The sequence below is a fragment of the Panthera pardus genome, unplaced genomic scaffold, assembly GCF_024362965.1.
Source record: "Panthera pardus isolate Hobbes unplaced genomic scaffold, ASM2436296v1 HiC_scaffold_13, whole genome shotgun sequence".
NCBI lineage: Eukaryota > Metazoa > Chordata > Mammalia > Carnivora > Felidae > Panthera > Panthera pardus.
The window spans coordinates 164,365,194-164,378,322 of record NW_026526688.1 but is presented as its reverse complement, the minus strand read 5'-3'; the positions used below and the strand labels follow the sequence as shown (position 1 = coordinate 164,378,322).

General features: G+C 39.4%; 1 protein-coding gene across 3 annotated transcripts in view; it reads right to left on the bottom strand.

The window, feature by feature from the left end:
- Nucleotides 1–13,129, bottom strand: part of TEC (tec protein tyrosine kinase) — a 126,457-nt gene that overhangs the window by 87,783 nt on the left and 25,545 nt on the right. For 2 of the 3 annotated variants that reach the window (XM_019412604.2, XM_019412610.2), the window contains exons 1-2: nt 2,917–2,936; nt 2,641–2,826 (exon numbers count right to left, since the gene is read on the bottom strand). In XM_019412604.2, the coding sequence (XP_019268149.2) occupies nt 2,641–2,826; nt 2,917–2,925 (195 nt within the window). In that variant the 5' untranslated portion in view covers nt 2,926–2,936. Of the gene's footprint in view, nt 1–2,640; nt 2,827–2,916; nt 2,937–13,129 lie in introns of those variants that run through there. The other variant, XM_019412618.2, reaches the window with a different exon arrangement.

Sequence of the window (13,129 nt, the reverse complement as noted above, 5' to 3'; positions counted from 1 at the left end):
ATCTTCAAAGTGACTTAATAATTGCAACATGTTTCAATTGTATCAGTCCATATTTCTAAGCAGATAATACTGGCTCTGAGGCTTTTTTTTTTTTTTGGTTTAAGAAACTACCCTGTTTTACCACTTTCACAGTTCTATTTCTGTTCTTTTTGTAGACTTATTACATTATGTTCAAATTATAACAAGTAATTACTATACAGCAAAAATTTGTTGTTTTCCCTTAAAATCTATTTTAGGGGCACCTGGGTGGCTCAGTCGGTTAAGCGGTGGGACTCTCGATTTCAGCTCAGGTCATGATCTCACAGTTCGTGGGTTCCAGCCCCGTGTCAGGCTCTGCACTGAGAGTGCAGGGCCTGCTTAGATTTCTCTCTCTCCCTCTCTCTCTGCCCCTCCTCTGCTCACTCTCTCTCTCAATATAAATAAATAAACTTTTTTTTTCAATATATGAAGTTTATTGTCAAATTGGTTTCCATACAACACCCAGTGTAAATAAACTTTTAAAAAAAGGTATATTTAGGGGCGCCTGGGTGGCTCAGTCGGTTAAGCGTCCGACTTCAGCTCAGGTCACGATCTCGCGGTCCGTGAGTCTGAGCCTCTCATCGGGATTTGGGCTGACAGCTCAGAGCCCGGAGCCTGTTTCAGATTCTGTGTCTCCCTCTCTCTCTGCCCCTCCCCCATTCATGCTCTGTCTCTCTCTGTCTCAAAAATAAATAAACGTTAAAAAAAATTTTTAAATAAAAAAAATAAAATAAAAAAGGTATATTTAAAAAATATATTGTAGATTTTAATTTTTTTTTTTTTTTTTCAGGGCACCTGGGTGGCTCAGTTAAAGTGACTGATTCTTGATTTCAGCTCAGGTCATGATCTCACTGTTCATGAGTTTGAGCCTGCATCAGGCTCTGCTCTGACAGCACAGAGGCTGCTTGGGATTCTTCCTTCCTCTCTCTCTGCCCCTCTCCCACTTGTGCTTGGGCATGTGTGCATACTTTCTTTGTCTCAAGATAAATAAATAAGCTTTAAATATAAAAATAAAATAAAATAAAATAAATAAAATAAAATAAAAATTCTTATTTCTGGTCTTACTTGAAACCCTTTGGAATTGTAAATTTTTCAGATTTAATAAATGAAATATAGCACATATACCATACAGAAATAAAAACATTAATATTTCTGCACACACACACGCAAAAAAAAAAAAAAATCACACTGACTAACTAGGACAAACAAAGACTAAAAATAACTTCATCTCAGGCCACGTTTTACCACTAAAAGAGTTTTTCAAGTTTGGGTCTTGAGCATTTCAGGGATTTAAGAAGGTGGATAAAGGACTTTAGTCCTATATTACATGAACCTGCAGAATTCCACAAGTCGCCATGACAAGCCACAACAGAAATTAACAGAGTTAAGGACAACCAGTAAGAAACAATGCCGTTCTCTCTGAATTAGGGGAACAAAAACAGAGACATCAGTGGGAGTAAACAAACAAACAAACAAAAACACACAAGACAAACAACCAAAAACAGTAAATCAATCAATCTAAGAGAGGCACTCTAGGTGAAAAAGAAGAATAAAATAAAATAAAACCAAACAACAAGATCACCAGCAAACTACTATAACCAACTAGATAACAGATGTGGTCAACAAGGGCAATACGGTCTCCATCCATTTCCTGGAATCCAAGAGTGCTTCTACTAGAGGAGCATGGCTGGACTGGCAGTACTAGATAACGCATTCCCAAGATGCCGGGAGAAAAATGGTCAGCCAGAGGCAACTATACATTCACATGCCTCATCTGGTGGTAAACCCAGAGGCTAAAGCAACTGATAAGACCTCACTATGCCACATGCTCACTGACTAGGTTTTTAGCAAGCCACTTCTCCTTCCTCTCATAAAAGGCACTTTGCAGTAGCTGCTTATCACAAAAAAAAAAAAAGTTGAGCAGTTCTGCTTTAGGTCAACTTCAGCAATATGCTGGATCCACGAAATCACTAACGAGTTTTAAATAATTTCCACTTAATAACGAAGAACTAGTCATATAAAGCAAGGGGCAAAGACACGGTGTATATGAGCTAAAGCAGATTTTGATACACATACAGTAGGTTATAGGATGGATCCATGAATACAATATATTTAATGGATTTCATAAGGAATAATGTGGTGGGGCGCCTGAGTGGCTTGAGTGGGTTGAGCGTCCGACTCTTGATTTCCAGGTCACAATCTCACAGTACGTGGGATCAAGCTCCCCATCAGGCTCCACACTGACAGCACAGAGCCTGCTTGGGATTCTCTCTCTTCCTCTCTCCCTGCCCTTCCCCTGCACATGTGCTTGCATGCATTCTCTCTCTGTCTCAAAATAAATAAATAAACTTAAAAATATATATATAAAACCATTGTAGAAATGTTTTCTTGAAAGGATTAATACAGTAGGCTGATATGAAAAGTATATCCATATACACGAAACCATAATTAAGAGACTTTCTCACCATATTCTAAACTTTATATTCAGATCCAAATGATAAAAAAGTATTACTTAAACTTCACTAACCTAAAATGTATTCCATACGATTTTGGGGTGGGGGGAAATAATATTATAAAACATTATCAATGCAGAAAGCAGAATGAATTTTCATTGTCTCCTACCTCTGCTCGACCCTCATAGTAGGTTAACATGGACTTCGTTAGCACAAAAAGTCTCTCTTTGTAGTTTAAGGGCGATGTCTTCTTTTTCTGCTGTGACCTTTTAATAAGAATCTCTTCTAGAATAGTGTTAAAATTCATCTCGGGCTTCTGATCACTCTGTCTCCTGCCATTGAAGATCCCAGGATTCTAAAATGAGAAGATAAACAGTTGAAATAAAAGGGGACATCTTAATTTTCCAAAGATGTTCTCATTCCAAATTACCAAAATAGCACTTACCCTCACCATGGCTGCAGCCGGTGAACGTTAGTCTATGCACCTGGACTGAAACTACCCAGGGCACAAAAGCTCAACCTCCTCTTCTTCCCCCGCCTCCTCCCAGCATTTCATAAGAAAATCTAATCAAGATTTGCCATGATGATGATTCATTCCTTTTGTACCTCCCCAGCATCCCATAGGTTTCTGGCACATTCTTCTGCTATCCGATTGCAGAGAAACAAATATCTCAGAGGAAAAAGTACATTTCATCACATGCACGGATGATTTAGGCTGGTATTTAAGTTGCCTCAGGATCCTGGTGTACAAAACAGATGAGTACACAGCTCTGGTGGATTTGCGAACAAAATGAATTGCCACAGTGATGGACAGGAGTCAATCTCCAGCTCTGATAAGGAGGTAATCCTGATTAAACATCCTAGTTACCCCAGCCGTGAGGATGTTCTCCAATGTTTACACCAGGACCCATAGTTCTCTTCCCTATGGCTCCTGTCTCAACCACAAGAGAAAAGGAAATCTACCTGGTCACAGCTAACCTACATCTGGATAAGGTCAGCCCTGTATGTGGATCCCCCACACCTAGACTAAGCCTTCTAAAATTCAATAAAATTTAACTATCTGAAAACCAAAAATACTCAGAAAATACATTAAAATTCTTATTTGATAGAAGTTGAATTGACAACAGCCTTTTATTCCCTTCCCTTCACCACACATTTATAAAAAGTCATTGCACATCAAACCACAGAGGCAACAGAAGTCAATGTGAAGAACATAAGGAGGTACTTGAGAGCACAGCCAGAGCCTTGACACTGAGTTAGCCACTAGGAATTCTACTACGTCCACATCCAACATGATGCCTCAGAAGAGCCCTTGCAACCCCCTATTACTTCTCTGTCGTCATCCAGTTAGGACCCGCATTTCAATAAGGTTACTTTACCGCAATTTAACTTCTGTGTACCAGTTCCTTCATTTACATAATATTTACAAAATACACTAAGGTTATTGTGAATTTTAATGAGACGTGAGAACAAACTTGCTGATTATGAAAACTCCATACAAACGTTTATTATCATTATTTTTTAAATTCCACTGCCTTTTTCCTAGCTCAGAGCATTATAATCTGGACCATGATAGCAGCTTTCCAACTGGTCTTTCTTTCCACGGGCTCTTGCCTCACTTTGTTCAAATGACATACCCCTCACTCCCATCGGATCCATCTTCAAAGACACCAAGTTCTCATGCCTTTTTATCCACCAGAAGTCCTCAGTGACTCCTCAAAAGCCTTCCTACCACCTGCAGGATAAAGTCAAAATCCCCATAGGGACACCAGACAATCACAACCTGGCTACAACCTAACATCCAATCTGTCCTTCCCACTGCTCTTCAAATAGTCCACACCCAAAGTAGTTGGTATGAAAACCCCACTGGCTCAAAACTCAGCTCTTCAATGCTTTCCTGATGACTCCAGTTAATTAAATGCCTTCCAATTCATGCACCCATGATCTCTATATCACTCATCATAGACTTCCGTGTTCTGTAGCAATTAATGTATAGTTTTTAACTTTCGCCTAGATTTCAAGCTCCTAAGGAAATAGTTCTCAACCTTAAGCACACATTAAAATCACCTGGGGGGAGGGGGGTGCCTGGATGGTTCATTTGGTTAAGCGTCCAACTCTTGATTTCGGCTCAGGTCATGATCTCATGGTTTGTCAGGCTCTGCGCTGACAGCATGGAACCTGCCTGGGATTCTCTCTTTCCCTCTCTCTCTGCCCCTCCTCCCTCCTCAAAATAAATAATAAACATTTTTTTTTTAATGCCTAGGAAGATGTTTTTAAATGTCCGGGCCCTACACCCAAATATTTTTATTCAGTTGGTCTGAGGTAGGGCCCAGGGCATCATGATTTAACATGCAGGTAGATTTGAGAGTCACTAGCCTAAAGGAAGAGATTGGGCTCTTACACTAACTACAGCACTCTTGGTGTTTATGGCAGCCTCTCAATAAACAGCTGGGTGATGGATCCAACTAACCCATTAGTTATTCTAAGTTAAGAAGTCAAAGAAAAAGCTCTTGCTCCTTTTGCATCTCAGTTGGTCCTCCTTCTTCTAAAGTAAAATTTTAGTACTCTTGTTTTTTTTTCCCTTAGAAACTGTTGACATGTCAACAGCACTTCTTCAGAAATCATCTCTTCATCGTTGGGCAACACATTTTCAATACAGGGTAAAAATGACAACTTAGGGGTGCCTGGGTGGTTCAGTCAGTTAAGTGTCCAACTCTTGATTTCAGCTCTGGTCATGACCTCACAGTTTGTGAGACTGAGCCCCAAGTTGGGTTCTGCACTGACAGCATGGACCCTGCTTGAGATTCTCTTTCTCTCTGCCCTTCCCCCAGTCATGAGCGTACATGCGCGTGCGCTCTCTCAAAATAAATAAATAAACGTGAAAGAAAGAAAAGAAAATGACAACTTAAACAATGGATTGTAAGGGAAAAGCAGGCTATGCCCTGGAAAACAGGCCATATGCAAACGTATAGTTCCCAGGCTAGTGAGTAATAACATAGTTACCGACTGGAAGGTAGATTTTTGGAAGGCCCAGAAGGATGAATGGGGTGTGGCTCACCTGTAGTTCTAGACACAAAAGGTCTCAACATGGGGAGCAGTAGAAAATATACTATGTTAAATGCATTTTATAGGATTTATAAGGGAGATGTTTTATAGATTTATATGATTTATGGGAGGTATTAATAGCCTTACACAGAAACATACCATTTGAGTTGAAATAAATGCTAGCCGGGGGGTGGGAGGGAAGGGAAAGTGGGTGATGGGCATTGAGGAGGGCACCTGTTGGGATGAGCACTGGGTGTTGTATGGAAACCAATCTGACATTTCATATTAAAAGAAAGAAAGAAAGAAAGAAAGAAAGAAAGAAAGAAAGAAAGAAAGAGAAAGAAAGAAATGCTAGCCATCATCTATCTCACTCATTTTACAAATTAAGAAGCTGAGGTTCAGAAAAGTTTAATGACTTGCCCGAAGGCACACAAGCCAAGACTAGAAGAAGTATCCTGACTCCAAGTGAAGGGCTCCCTCCACCATTCCACACCATACAATTAAAAGTTCTCTGTTGTTTCAATACTTCTTGGTTAATGGGAAAGCTTGGCCAAAGAAAACTACTAAAGTTCCACAGAGATACAAACGAAGGAAAATTCTCCTCATGTAGACTTCCAGCTGAGGATAGAATGTAACTCAATGATCTCACGGTTCATGGGTTCGAGCCACACATCGGGCTCCACGCTGGCAGTGCAGAGCCTGCTTGGGATGCTCTCTCTGCCTCTCTCCCACTTGTGTTCTCTATCTCAAAATAAATAAAACTTAAATAAATAAATAGTTTGGAAAACTTAACACATTAGTCTTTGAACACCAATATTCTGAAGTAGGTAATGGAAACTGTCACTGTTTCACAGATGAGAAACCCAAACCACTAAGAAGCTACATTCTCTGTCCAGTGTTGCAAATCTGAGTACCAGACTAATGGTACTCTAAGTTTTGAGTACTTTCCTGCTGACCTATTGAAGCTGGACCAATGAGGAATCCAACCATCAAGATATCTAGTAAAGCCATAATCACCTACTACTAATAATATCGAAAGAGAAGGGAAGGGGAAGGGAGGGGAGAGGAGGGGAGAGGAGGGGAGGGGAGGGGAGGGGAGGGGAGGGGAGGGGAGGGGAGGGAAGGGAAGGGAAGGGAAGGGAAGGGAAGGGAAGGGAAGAAGAGAAGACTTCCTGGGTCAAAGGGCAAAAGTTACAGAGGCCAGCTGACTTGCCTCATCTCTCCTGGTCATGTATGCCCTGTCCGAGCCCACTGCCATATGGTGGATGATTAAGGCACTGGACTGGGGGCAAGGGAGCCTAGAAATCGACTGAGCAGGGCTGCACTAAGGACACTTGTTTCTGTTTGTCCATGGAACACAGCCATATGCATTGATTTAACATGTACTCTTTAAGACAGGTTTCGGTGTCACACTGCAGGACCCCCTGCGGTCTTTGGCTGTGATTGAGGGTGGGGTCTCCCCACTGGTTAAAGAGAGAGAGAGAGAGAGAGAGAGAGAAATGAATGGAGAAAAGTTTTGAGAAAAGCAACCAACCATATGCAATACCTCTAAGCACTGACAAATATAATTACTATCCGGGAGATTCATAAGGACATTCATAGTTCAGTGGTTCTAGAGAGAAGCAAAAGTTGTTGGAACATGAAAATATTCATTAATCACTGATCACATAGGCCTCAATCAAATATTCCTTCCACATTACTGGGTTCTGCTTCTTTGCTGGTCATTCCCTATTGCTAAAAGAGGCGATGCAACAGTCAATAATATGAAACGTTCAAGAGATGAGGGTCTTCAGGAAGTCAGGAATGAGAGTAATGTTGGAGAATTGCTTCAGTCATACTCAGTGCCACTGGTAAATGAGGACCTTGCAGTTTGTAAAAACAATAAAATAACCCAACAGAAGTATCAAAACATGATTTACAACTAAGATGCTAAGATACACTGTGGCTGACTGTTTTTTGCTTCCTCCCTGCCCCCTGACCTGCCCCATCATGCTATCCTTCTTCCTGGACATATGAGCTAGAGATATTTCCCAGCCTTCCCTGTAGTTAGGCGCAGCCATCTAAGTTAAAGCCAAAGGGATGTGTGAAGAAGTGATATGTGGACCATCTTCAATTTAAAGACAAGCTACTTTCCCTGGATTTGGGGCATTTTCCACCTTACTACCAGCTGGAAAGTACACATAACAGACTCAACTTTCCTTATGCATTCAACGTATCACCATGGCCCCTGAAAGACTTCATGGAACAGAGCTACCCCACCAACCTAGACTCGCTAACCTACTTGATGAGAGAGGAATATACTTCTGTTTTATTTTAGAAACTTCATATAATGGTTTCTGTGTTGTAGTGGTTTAGCCTTTATCCTACCAAACAGATACACCTTTGTAGAAACTGATAAAAGCTTTCTAATGCTTTTGGTGGGGGGGGAGACCCTCTTTAGAACTGTGCTTACAAATTCAAATATAGACTAAAGGCAGTCAATTTTTTTGCCATGCATTTTCATCAGAAAACTTATCTCAAGTAAACAACTAATATTTGGTTCATACTTTAAGAGTTAGCAATTATAATCTAAATGGTGCTATATATGAGATAGAATAAACATGTTTTCACTTTATTTTTCAGGAAAATGTCTGAATCAGGTTTTTTTTTTTCCTTTCACTACTTACTATGAAATGTAAGTAGATTCACTTTAAGCGATAATATTCTGGCAGTAATTCTCCTCCCATGAGGGATGTGCTGATATCCAGCAAGTATTTCCCTTTCTGCTTCTTGCTCCTTCGGAGGGAAATAATAACTGGTGAAAACAAGACGTGAATAACAAGCTTCTCAAGTGGGTAAATGATTTCTCATCTTTTGCTAGGAGAAAACACGAGAATTTTTTAAAAAGTAATTTGGAAATTATATATAAAATAATCAAATGCTAATATGTGTTCCTAGGCTACAATATTCTAAATTGTTTTTAATATGAAGCCTTCATCTAGGTCCACATATTCTTTTTTTATTGTTTTAAAATAGGAATAAAGAATCCAATTCATCATTGCATTTCTTTTTTTTTTACAGACTGAGAAAGTTTCTTCAAAAAAAGCTTCAAGAACAAAAACAGAGAGATTAAGGAGGACCCACTGTCTGTACATTTAAGGTGGTTTGTTACATACCAATAGTAACTGTAACATATAATATACTATATCATTCTTGACCACCCCTTTTTCATTCATCTGTAATCTCTGCCAACCTTTTTCCTTCCCTTCAATGTTTCCTCTTCTGCACTCATCCATCTTTTCACCATTTTCAGTTCATGAGCTAATTTGTCCACAGGAACAGCTTCAGACATTCACGTAACAATGCGCTCTGACATTTATTACATAGCCGTAACGCATGAGGAACTATGTATCACAAAGATGAACAGGATATGATCTTTGCTCTAGGGAGGCATGGCAACAAGTAACTTAAAAACAAAGAGCCACAATATAATCTATTAAGAGGCTATAAAAGTGGTATGGGCAAAGTGTTTTGGAACACTAGTAGCCTCTAGAAACTGCTAATATGTGACCACTAAAGAGGAAATAATTACCTCTCTTCAAAGTGTTGTGGACTACTTCAGTGAAGAAATGACATATGAATGGAATTTGACAGATGGCTTAGAGATATACCAACATATTTATAAAAGTTGGTATTAATGTTCTGGCCTTTATAATGACTTCCACATAGGGGCGCCTGGGTGGCTCAGTTGGTTAAGCGTCCGACTTTGGCTCAGATCATGATCTCACGGTCTGTGAGTTCGAGCCCCGCGTCGGGCTCTGTGCTGACGGCTCAGAGCCTGGAGCCTACTTCGGATTCTGTGTCTCCCTCTCTCTCTGCCCCGCCCCCCCCCCCCCCCCCCACACACACACTCATGCTCTGTCTCTCTCTTTCTCAAAAATAAACACTAAAAAAAAAAAAATTTAAAAATTTATAATGACTTCCACATGTAAAGCATATGAAAATTCTTTCTTAAAAGTTGCTTGACATTAAGGGCACCTGGCTTGCTCGGTCAGTAAAGCATGGTGACTCGATCTTGGGAATGTAGGTTCAAGCCCCATATTGGGTGTAGAGATTACTTTAAAAAAAATTTTTTTAAGTTGTTTGATTTTAATCAGAATTGTAAACAGAAAATAAAAGTTAAAAATGGCATGTGTTCAATATGTCATTTTCAAGTTTTATAGTGGCTCTCCACCATGAGTTTTAATTTTGAGTATTTCATTAGTGTAAAAAAGAAGTTAGACCAGAAAATAGCCTTAGTTATGGAAGAATGACTTTCTTTCTAGGTATAACTGGAACACAATGTTACATTAGTTTTAGGTATACAACATAGTGATTTGACAAGTTTCTACATTATGCTAAATTCACCATAAGTATAGCTACCATCTGTCACCATACATCACTATGACAATATCACTGATTATATTCCTTACACTGAGCCTTTTATTCCTGTGACTAATTCACTCCATAAGTAGAAGCCTGTATCTCCCACCCCCTTTCACCCAGTATGCCCAACCCCCTACTTCTCTCCCCTCTGGCAACCATCAGATTGTTCTCTGTATTTACAAGTCTGATTTGTTTTTTGCTTGTTTATTCAATTTTTTTTTATTTTTTAGGGATTTTGCTTTTTTTTTTTTTTACATTTATCACTGCTTTTTATTTTTTTATTTTTTTAATATGAAATTTATTGTCAAATTGGTTTCCATACAACACCTGGTGCTCATCCCAACAGGTGCCCTCCTCAATGCCCATCACCACCTCCACTCCCTCCCAACCCCCATCAACCCTCAGTTTGTTCTCAGCTTTTAAGAGTCTCGGGGCACCTGGGTGGCGCAGTCGGTTAAGCGTCCGACTTCAGCCAGGTCACGATCTCGCGGTCCGTGAGTTCGAGCCCCGCGTCAGGCTCTGGGCTGATGGCTCGGAGCCTGGAGCCTGTTTCCGATTCTGTGTCTCCCTCTCTCTCTGCCCCTCCCCCGTTCATGCTCTGTCTCTCTCTGTCCCAAAAATAAAAAAAATAAAAAATGTTGAAAAAAAAAAAAAAATTAAGAGTCTCTTATGCTTTGGCTCTCTCCAACTTTTTTTTTTCCTTCCCCTCCCCCACGGTTAAGTGTCTCAGGATCCACATAAGAGTGAAAACATATGGTATCTGTCTTTCTCTGTATGACTTATTTCACTTAGCATAACACTCTCCAGTTCCATCCACATTGCTACAAAGGGCCATATTTCATTCTTTCTCATTGCCACATAGTATTCCATTGTGTATATAAACCACAATTTCTTTATCCATTCGTCAACAGATGGACATTTAGGCTCTTTCCATGATTTTTTAGGGATTTTGCTTTATTTTTTTAAACTAATTTCAATATCCAGTGTGGGGTTCGAACTCACAAACCTGAGATCAAAAGTCATATGTTCCACCAACTGAGCCAGCCAGGCTACCACATTGGTTTTTTGGGGTTTTTTTGTTTTGTTTTGTTTTGTTTTGTTTTGTTTTGTTTTGTTTTGTTTTAGGCTCCACTTATGAGTAAAATCGTAGGGTATCTGTCTTTCTCAGCCTGACTTATTTCACTTAGTATAATACCATCTAGGCCCATCCATGTTAATTCAAATGGCAGGATCTCATCCTTTTTAATGGATGAATAAGGAATGACTCTTTTAATTACACATATTCTTCACTTCACAGACCAGATGCATTCCAAATATATGGCTTAAAGATTAAAATAAAGTTTAACTAGAATTATTTTTCTATTTGTATTCAAAATCAAAGAGCATTTCCATGGGGAAAAAAAATATTTATTCAGTACACATGGTACAAACCTTTGGAAAGAAAAGAGTAAATGATGTTGGAATCCAGGCCATGCTAAGTGTTAGAGAATTGAGGAATGGTTTCAGAGAACCTCCAGTAGTATTTGTCAGAGGTTTAAACTGAAATTTAGTATTTTATAGAAATTTCACTTCACTATGATCCTACACTGTCCATCACATTCTCCAGAACAAAGAAATGTTTCTCACTCATAAACATCCCCTAACCACACAACGTTTTTCAAGCTAGATACTTCTTTAGGAGCGATACTTAGCAATTAATCTCAATATCATGTTTTGTCAACAGATGATCGTATATTTCAGTGAGCCTGGAAATTCCATTACTTGGGAGATCAAACCTATATATAAAAAAAAATCAATGCTTGATTTTTTTTCCAGTGCTATATGAAACTCTGCAAATCCAGTTTTCTTCAATAAGCAATACAGACATTTAGATAGCCCCACAACACAATTAGCTAACATGCAGGTGTAAGTATGTACATACAAGTATGTACACACAAGGTGTATATACATATGTATCATTGTGTTTAACAGAAATTTCTCAAAAACCTATTCCCAAGGTTTTTCCCCTCTGAATACTCTTACACAAGTCAAGCACAAGAAAATACAATATTTGGCAAGATCTAGCAACCACGTATTGTATCGTATTCAACATGTATTAGAGGACTTAATGATTTCACTTAATTTAAGCCTTAATGGTATTGACTTCAGAAGGCAAACCTCAAAGGCAATGAAAGGATCTACTTCAGACCTTCCCTGTTTTTAGTCGCCCTTACTGTCACTGGATAGACTTGAAAGAAAAACCTCTTGTATCAAAAGTACATTCATCTGCATTTTAAATCAGCAGGGTCTTAGAATCACAAATCATCATACAACCAACAGGATCCTTTTTTGCTCTGAGATGCTCGTGAGGATTAATTCTGTCCCAATGCAAGAGGTTTCTTTTTTTTTTTTTCTGCAGGGGCTGACAGCTTAGAGCTCACACATCACGGAGGCCCGGGCCAGAGTCTCATCCATCTGTCATGTGTGAAGTGACAGTGTTTCCAGAAAGCTCTCCTGCTCTTGTCTCTTTAATGTGACAGGTCTTTGTCCATCCCTATCCTGAATCCCGTTAAAATACACGAGTGAGCCTCATAGCATAGAGGAAGTTTCTCTGCCCTAACCAAAAACGGAACTGTGATCAGCCTCACACACTGAGGGCCCTGCAACGTCATCTGTAAGATTAATACACTGAAGCTGATATCTGTAACGTAAACTGTAACCCTAAAATTCTAGTAGCTTCACATTCTAGAAACCCACTTGTTCCCCATATTACTGTCTGAAAAACAGAAAATTCAACCATTTCGAAAGCAGGCCCATACCTTTTGATACATTAAACTACAAAAACTGTAATTTGTCTCCTGACAGAGCTGCAAAAGACATAAATAACGGTTCTTTCAACATTAACCTAAAGATTTCTTTCCCTATGTCAACCTCCACGATCTTATTTCACCCATTACTTAACATTGGAACTCCCGGTTAAGCAGCATGATTTAATAGAAGGAACCTGAACCTACAGTCTGACTGGCCTGGCTCTAAACTGTAGCTTTGCCATTTATTAGCTGTTTAACGTTATGCAAAGTGCTTAACTCCTTGAGACTACTTCTTTATCTGTAAAATAAAGACAATAATAGCAACCTTAAAGGAGTATCATGAGGCATAAATCAGAAAATGCACATAAAATTTCCTACACATAGAAAACACTCAGGAAACAGCTGGTCAGTTGGCTGTTC